The sequence below is a fragment of the Dysidea avara genome, chromosome 9, assembly GCF_963678975.1.
Source record: "Dysidea avara chromosome 9, odDysAvar1.4, whole genome shotgun sequence".
NCBI lineage: Eukaryota > Metazoa > Porifera > Demospongiae > Dictyoceratida > Dysideidae > Dysidea > Dysidea avara.
The window spans coordinates 7575908-7584461 of NC_089280.1; the positions used below are offsets into that span (position 1 = coordinate 7575908).

The window sequence follows — 8554 nt, forward strand, 5'->3', positions numbered from 1 at the left end:
ACGTATACTTCTTCAGCATATTTATAACCCACTGACTGTAATCCACTCACTGATTTGCAATAACATTAACATAAATCTACCAACTTTAGTAGTTGGCTAGCTCTATGGCTAGCTACATTGGCATCTGGGCCTTACAAACATCTATAGGATACAGATTTTAGTACAGAACCAAAGCTGGGATAGATTACAAAGTTTGTAGATCGATATCCAAAAGGTACGAAAATATCGGAAGAATGCGCATGGCGTATCCGGATAAATCACGTGATCATCGCAATGGAGGGTGGTAATGATATCATCTTAGATGACAATATTAACATCACCCACGACGAGTCGGAGCATCAGGAGTCGGGTAACACACCCAGGGAGCGTATAAATTCGCAGGATTTTGAAACTGTAGAGGTGAGATACGCACATTGCTGTGAGAATGCGTGGGTCCATTTTACCAAAATAAAACTCAGCTAGACTAGTTACGCTCCTTTGTGCCTTGCGGCACTTATGAGCTCCTATTTTCATTAAGGGGATGGGCACCCCAACATTTCCTGTACTGCGATCATCGTCATTGGTCCGCAAAATGAAAGTCAAGTTAGAAACTTGTGGTTGGTCAAAGGACAAGTACACGTCGTGATCAATACTTTTAGAACATGACTTTACTAATTTGGTCATGATGAAAGTACAATGCTTATTTTTTTCAATTTTGACCAGGATGAAGATAATGCAATCCCTTGTTATATTGTATGATATACTGTAGCGGGATGAGACAGGCTATGCTGTTGACCTGTGTAACAAATGGATCATACAACCATACAGAGTGTGCCTGAGAGGGGTACGTGAAACTTATTGCATGGCCTCACCTGGAGTAGTAACTGTTTAGATGGGCTGGTACGAGCTGGTTACTGATCCATCTCCGGTAATGAAGCTGCTTCGATGGATTTGGGTACTTTTCATCTCAATGGTAATCACCGCTACCCTGATCACTCAGATATTGTCATGTTTCCGACGTGATCAAGTGAGTAGGCATATTGGTTATGGTAAAAGTATGTGTTGATTCTGCCCACAGTTTGAGTCAGAATTGGTGCCAGTTACCAGTGGCAATCATACTGTTGAAGTAATTCGTTGTAATGTCAGTGTTGTCAGTAACTCTATCATTCCGGATCTGTTGCTATTGACAACATACTTCTATGGTATTTATCTGTTTTGGTCAGGCCAAGAGTATCTGCAGAATCTTGCTGGACAGGTGGGTGTGGCTATGTTGTGTTGTAATGATTGGTTGAATTTTTGGTGAAGGTATTTGTACAATGCTACAAGTTTACTGCCTGGCCAGATCCAACTTCTCGTCGTCTCATCAATACTATATTGTAAGTTAATTATTCCAGGTTGGGTGACATTAAAATTAATGTTCTAAGGCATATCATTCTGAAGGGTGAATGGGGGGAGGGGGTAACTTCGCTACCCCCCCTTAACAAACAGACCAAGGATGGGGGGACCGGAAACTGGCACTGACAACATTAAATGGTATATAAACTATGAATCGGATATTCGGCTATTCAGTTAGCACGACATTATTGCTCTATTAGAGTAGTAACTTGACTCCTCCATTAGAGTACATCTTGACTGTTAGGAGGCAATAAGCAAAGTGTTGCTGAGGGTTTAATAGACACAATGGGTGTTATCTAATGCAATTGTATTCATATTGTTGTAATGTAGTGGGCTTACTGTGGTAAATTGTCAACTACTGAGCTAGCTAGACTACTTCTGCATATTAAAGGAGAGTTTCTACCACAGAAAAGTCCACCTAGATCCACCACTGATTGTACATGTTAATTACTACTTTTTCAAATGATAGCCATACCAATAGGTAGCTCCGTGGTAGAGGCGTGATAGCTCAGTCTCAAAAGCAACAACAACTTGACACACTGATAATTGCTCATATGATCCACACTAAATTACAATCACACATACACATGCTTGGTAATATTGTTCGCAGTTCTAGACAATCACTGATGTTCAAATCTGTTCATCAGGGCCATTATTCATCCAGCTCTAAAAGTAGGAGCCTGATATAATAATTATATACATGTGGTCAGTAGTATGGCATTGAGGGGGGGAGTAAAGAATGTATTATAATTGTGTGTATTGACTTATTGCAAGTATATTTGTTACTGCCCTTTAGTTTTTATCTCATTTTGGGTGTGGCTTACATTGTGGTATCACTAGCCGTGCGTATCGCAGATGCTGCAGTATTTGACTTATTTGATGGTAATGTCACAGTGAGCTGGCCTGATGGTGGACCACAGTAAGGGAATATCCCTGTCATTATATATTATATATCATGTGATCCACTTTAAACAGGTTTAGCGGAGGTGGTAAACTGGTTTTGGTCATATTTTCATTGTTTGGCTTCATCTTCTTTGATGCTGTCTACATCATGGCTATCATCAACTATGCTATTCAGAGCGAGCTCAACATTTACTTGCTGAGTGCACTTCGGATAAAGGTGGAGCGACGTGAGCACAAGTCCCTTGATGATGCTGTTAAGGTGAGCCATTATGTAGATTTGCTTGCGGTCTCAAGCCCCACACTGTTACAGGACATAAACAGAGCAAATAACTATCTTAAGGTGTTGAATGGTAAAACTGCCACTGCTGTGGCTTTGATAATGTTTAATGTAGCAACAGCTGCTTTGAATGGTAAGGAATATACCCTTATAGCCCCACCCTTATAGCCCCACCCACCTACTCATTGCAGGACTGATCGTACTGCAAGACAACAATAACTCTACAGACCGCACTGTGGTCGCCACAATTACAGCTGTTCTGTGGTCGTTACTTGTGGTGTTCCCTTTTATACAGGTAATATCAACCATTGTGTTATAGTCACTGTATATAGCTGTATTATTTGCAGGCAGCCCGGGTTACTGCAGCATGCAATGGATTGTTAGCTTCTGGTCCAATTATTAGAGGGAGGCCATTACAATACATGGGTTCTCCTCAGTTAGAACTTGACTCTTTCTCCATCTTCACTCTGTCCATCACTATGAGGGTAACTGATTATTGTACCGGATCACATGAGCTTAGTTGTCTCATATAGGCCGAGATATTTGGGATACCTGTCTACCCATGGATGGCATACCTCTGTGCTGTAGCTTTCTCATTCACTTTGTTGTTACTGTGCCAGACTGGAGACTATGATTATGCTGAGTGGTTGTAATCATTAATGCTAATAATTGTTGTGGAAAGAAACTGGTTATGCTAGAAGCTTATTTGTGTTACATCATAAAAATAGTACAATAAAAATTTTCTTGCACTATAGCTATCAAGGTACAAACCTTCAGTAGTGTAACGGTAATTTGTTCAATTGTCAGTGATTTATAATGTGAAAACCAACCATATATGCATGTACCTTGAGGTCTCTTTGTAGAGCAGTCATATACGTGTAACTAATATGAGATAGTACAAACTCTCTTAAAATCTAGTTCTGTTTACCTGTAGGAAAATAAAGATAAACAAAAGCCAGCATATACAAGAAATGACAGGCCAAAACAGCCAAGCTGTGAAAAGGGGTGCAGCCTTCCAAAAATATAGGCTAGTATTTAAAAGACGTGATATCAAAGGTGGCGGCCAAGAAATGGCTGCAATTATGTCAATTAATTTGTAGTAGGGCTTGTGATGTCCCAAATTAAGTGACGGTATAATACAATTGCAGCCATTCCTTGGCTACCACCTTTGATATCACATCTTTTAAATACTAGCCTATATTTTAAGGCTGCACCTTTTTCACAGCTTGGCTGTTTACAACTCAAGAGATATAATGAATTATGTTGTGGTATGCAGTGGAATTTCGTAGCCTATTATTGCTGTATGGGAGTGTACACCTCCAATAACCACTCACAACAAGGTCATGCCAAATTTGTCTTACAGAGCAAAGGTGTCTAGGTACAGTGCAACCTGTATTAGTGACCACCTGCATTGAAAGACCACCTATGTGCTGCAGTTAATTTATAATTGGATATTAATGTATAACACCAAAGCATCAATCTTTTCTAGCAAATCCGTCCTTATTAGACAGGTAGACTTTAAATGAGATCACCATGCATCCATAAACACACAAATGTTGTACCATCTCATCAGAAATACTTTTATTAAGTCAAATCCCGCCATAGTGCACTTACATACATAACCCCACTCCACACCATTCGATTTACGTACACGGCTGCGTATAGGTACAATAGACCTCTTTAAAAAGGACAACTGGTCACATTAATAGCCAGGATATGTGTTCAGGATCTCACTTTATCATTGTACGTTCATTTGGGCCCAAGACAAGTCTGTGGTTTCTCACTTTATCAATGGTGAAGGGAATAGAAGAGTTACACTATATACAGTAAATGCATTACTTGTACCAAGAGTTTTATATTACGAACACTTGCTTTTACCTCAATGTGTGATTTATAGAACTGCAATTTAAAAAATGGTTTTTTGTATTTTGCATTCACGCTTTGAAGATCAGTACAGGCAAATGTTAAAAACACATGAAAGTGTGGTAAACATATGTGCATGAATTTATGACTTGATCTTCAAAGTGGTCATAAATATAAAGTAATTTTGTAATTAATTTCACACATTGAGGTGTAAGTAATGCATGTATATAGTAAAACCCCTCCATTCCTAGGACTTTAATAAAGTGCTTATATTACAAAAGCGCAGAAGTACCTTGGTCCAAATGTATGTGTACTACTATAGAGTGGAGTATAAACAGATGTCCTGGTTATCAAGGTGTCCCTTTTGGGGAGTTTTGATGTGCGTACCTATGTAGTCACATACGCAACTTAAATAGAACTAAGTCCACTACAGTGGGATTCAACTTAATAAAGAAGGTATTACTGAAGAGATGGTACAACATTCACATGAGGACACATGTTATGGTCAGATCTGTAATTTAAAGGCAACCTGTCTAATAAGGACCGTTTTTTTGGATTTGCTAGAAAGGGTTGATGTTTTGGTATTATACATTAATATCCTATTGGAGAAGTATAAATTAACTGCAGCACATAGGTGGTCTTTCAATACAGGTGGTCACTAATACAGGTTGCACTGTATCTAGACACCTTCACTCTGTAAGACAAACTTGGCATGGCCTTGTTGTGAGTGGTTATTGGAGGTGTACACTCCTATACAGCAATAATAGGCTACGAAATTCCACTGCATACCACAACATAGTTCATTATCTCTTGAGCCCATTGTGGTCCCACCACAAAAATTTTATCAAACATAGACCATGGCCCATTCATTTCTTACGAAAAAAAATCAAAGAATTTCAAGCAGCATTTTTTGAAATATAAAGGATTAAAGTTTTCAATACAGTACTTTTGAACCATAATTAAGTAGATATCCCATAATTTAGGGATCACTGGAAAGGTCGATCAACAGTCTTCCATCAGTGAAACTTGTGTTTAAAAATATGTACACAGTGCAAAGTTACAGTTGATTTTGTAACTAGCGATTGACCAATTTTTCATGAAATACTCAGAAACTATGGGCCACTAACACTTGGTTAGATGAAACCTCCAAGTTTCTAACGAACATTATACCAGGCTTGACTCAAATCTCAAGTTTCCCAACTAGCATCACCAGACTCCCTGACTGGTGGGCCACCAAGATTTGCTTGTTAAGTGATGTACAAATTCCAGAAGCCATAAGATTTTAAAATGATGTTAAAAAGTGGAAAACTCACATTGCATTTGTGGTTGCATCCAGCATGTCATGATAGGACATCTCACCAGTGAGGCATCTGCTGCACACCACGCAGTGGCACTGTTGTACCTGATCCAGCACAAATAGCAATCAATTTAGCCATCTTCACAGTTTCTACCTCAGGTAGTTCTTTTCTCTAGCCACAAACTCAGACAAGCTGACTGGATTGTGATAATCTTCCCCCTACATCAGAACCTTTGGTGCAACTTGTGATGTTGAAATATTTTGTGAGGTCAATTTTCAATTATAGTAGTAGTGTAAGTGTGTTGAGTCTGCACCTCACCAACACTTCATAGGATCAAAGCTACTTCATCACCTCACTTCCGACTGCTCTCACTGGGGAGCTGTTGGTTACAGAGTACACTTCCCTTCACCCATGGCCAGTTTGTTAACTAGTCATTAACACCTCTCAGCGAGATATATATATATACACGCTATCTGCTGCAGTGTATGGTGAATAGATATTAGACTATATCCTAGACTTTACATCCTTGAGGGTAATCCCTGTCCTAGTTAATGACTTCAATGGTTTTACGGCCTTGAGGTAATCCTTTAATGTATGTATCAGTACTTCATCCATTACATCATACTGTATAGCCTATAGTATTTCGAGGGGCAGTTTTCCAGGTTGAGCAGTGTAAAAGTAAAATTTTCACTTATTTGCAAATAATCCCATGTGGCAGCGCCCGCCCCTTTGCATAAAGAGGAATTACTCTATGCGAAGGGGCGGGGGCCCAGACTAATAATTGGGTGAAATTCTTAAGACGAACAACTGCGAAAGCATTTTCATTAATCAAGAATGAAAGTTAGGGGTTCGAAGACGATCAGATACGTACCGTCCTAGTCCTAACCATAAAAAAATTTTTCACTGTTTGACTCCCTCGTACTGATCATGAGACTCACGTGATAGTAATATTACTACGCCCTATATGGGCGTAGCTGCGTACAGTATGTCTTCAAAGAGATTATAGGAACAAGCAAGAATGGTGACGGTTAATAACAGTGGCGGTTTCGAGTACCAATTTGTTAGCTCACCGGCGGATATATTCGTGTGTAAGATATGTCACCTTCCCAGTAGAGACCCTCACCTCACAGTGTGCTGTGGGCATGTTTTCTGTAAGTCTTGTCTTGACTGTATGAAGGAAGCCAAGAGCATCGTTACCAATACTATCTGTCCAGTGTGTCGCAGTGAAGACTTCGTTACATTTCCCAACAAACAAATTGATAGAGAAGTGAAGAGTCTTTATGTGTACTGTACAAACAAAGGGAGAGGTTGTGAGTGGCAAGGTGAAGTTAACTATATTGATAATCATCTTGCAAAAGATGGAGGTTGTGAGTATGAAGATGTGGCATGTACTAGTGGGTGTGGCGAGATGATACAACGACAGGATTTAACCAAACATGTTGACTGAGTGCCCTTGTCGTATGGTGGACTGCCATTACTGTAAACTTACAAGAGAATATCAGTTTATAGAGGGAAAACATAAGGAAGAGTGTGCTGAGTATCCAATACCTTGTCCAAACAAGTGCAAGGATGAGTGTATTCCCCGTAAAGACATGAACAAGCACAGAAGTATATGTCCTCTTGAAGAGATCAATTGTGAATATCAGACTATGGGATGTGAGATGAAGATGACACGTCAAACACAAAAGGAGCACAACAAGGAGAAAATGGAGTATCATTTACATTTAACCAAAAGTAAACTAGATGAAACTAGTTGTGAATTGGGTAACACTAAATCCAAGTTGAATGATGTTACTTTCAAGTTAGATGAAGCGACTTCTAAATTGGATGAAACTACTGCTAGATTGCATGAAACAAGTTGCCAGTTAAATACAACTGTATCCAGACTGGACAAAACCAATTTTGATTTACGTGAAGCAAGTTATAAACTGGATAGGGCTCATTCTCAGTTGGATATGTTGAAAGGATCACAGTTAGAGTTAAGCAATACTAAATTTAAACTGAATTTCTTACAGACAACATTTGATGCTAAGATTAATTCCATTGAGACACTACTCCGTGAACATGAGTGGTCTTCGCAATTACACTCAGTTGCTCAGGTATCTTCACCAGGTAAAGAAGTTATACCGGTTACTTTCAAAATGACAGGCTTTACAAAGAAGAAGAGAGCTAAGAAAGAATGGCTTAGTGAGTCATTTTACACAAACATCAAGGGGTATAGGATGTGCTTACGAGTTGATGCTGATGGTGATGGTCAGGGTACACATTGTGCAATGTTTCTATGGCTTATGCGAGGTGAATATGATGATGGTGCACACTGGCCACTGAATATGAAGCTTAAAGTAACACTGCTAAATCAAAAAAGTGATGATCAACATCATTCACACATAATTCGGTTTAGTAGTGCTGTTCACATGGCGAATATAACCCACAGAGTACTACATGGAGATATGGCTGCAAGTGGTTGGGGTTGTTCCACTTTTATATCAAATGAGGATCTCACTGAGGAGACTCTCACTCGTCGTTTTCTTAAGAATGACTGTATTTTTGTTAGTATATCTAAACCATAATATGCATGTCAAGCCAATGTGTTAAATTCGCCAGTAACATTAACATTATGTGTGGCTACATATTGTGACTGGATTGTACATAACTGGTCCAAATTACATGCTCATATTAGGCAAAATCAAACTAACACCACTAGTGGGTATGTAGCTACACTACCGTAGGCCTCAACTAAATGTACTGGCTAGGCAGTTTTTTTTTTTATGAGTCATATTTACTGGGTGGAGTAGCAAGCTGGAATGATTTATTACTGCATGACAAAATTTAGGCGATT

At 39.2% G+C, this 8554-nt stretch overlaps 3 protein-coding genes across 3 annotated transcripts; all 3 read left to right on the forward strand.

Moving 5' to 3' along the window:
* The first annotated feature begins 234 nt into the window (after positions 1-234).
* LOC136266692 (uncharacterized) lies at positions 235-3308 on the forward strand. The gene is made up of 11 exons (XM_066061689.1): positions 235-399; positions 749-823; positions 872-1006; positions 1058-1234; positions 1285-1355; positions 2171-2293; positions 2350-2536; positions 2588-2687; positions 2746-2849; positions 2902-3039; positions 3088-3308. Exons 1-11 carry the CDS (start codon positions 274-276, stop codon positions 3205-3207), a joined length of 1356 nt encoding a protein of 451 aa, XP_065917761.1. The 5' UTR covers positions 235-273; the 3' UTR covers positions 3208-3308.
* A 3425-nt stretch (positions 3309-6733) lies between these two features.
* On the forward strand, positions 6734-7162 carry LOC136267450 (TNF receptor-associated factor 3-like). The gene has a single exon (XM_066062611.1). The coding sequence runs from the start codon at positions 6734-6736 to the stop codon at positions 7160-7162; it is 429 nt and encodes a 142-aa protein (XP_065918683.1).
* Positions 7163-7175: 13 nt separating this feature from the next.
* On the forward strand, positions 7176-8285 carry LOC136267451 (TNF receptor-associated factor 5-like). Its single transcript, XM_066062613.1, has one exon. The coding sequence runs from the start codon at positions 7176-7178 to the stop codon at positions 8283-8285; it is 1110 nt and encodes a 369-aa protein (XP_065918685.1).
* The last annotated feature ends 269 nt before the right edge of the window (positions 8286-8554 follow it).

What these genes read in the sequence shown, in the direction of transcription:
- LOC136267450 (XM_066062611.1), top strand. Translation starts at nt 6,734, where the DNA reads ATGGTGACGGTTAATAACAGTGGCGGTTTCGAGTACCAATTTGTTAGC.
- LOC136266692 (XM_066061689.1), top strand. Translation starts at nt 274, where the DNA reads ATGGAGGGTGGTAATGATATCATCTTAGATGACAATATTAACATCACC. An exon ending in CGTCTCATCAATACTATATT is followed by an intron (nt 1,356 to 2,170) that starts GTAAGTTAATTA and finishes ACTGCCCTTTAG; the next exon opens with TTTTTATCTCATTTTGGGTG. An exon ending in CTCTGTCCATCACTATGAGG is followed by an intron (nt 3,040 to 3,087) that starts GTAACTGATTAT and finishes TGTCTCATATAG; the next exon opens with GCCGAGATATTTGGGATACC.
- LOC136267451 (XM_066062613.1), top strand. Translation starts at nt 7,176, where the DNA reads ATGGTGGACTGCCATTACTGTAAACTTACAAGAGAATATCAGTTTATA.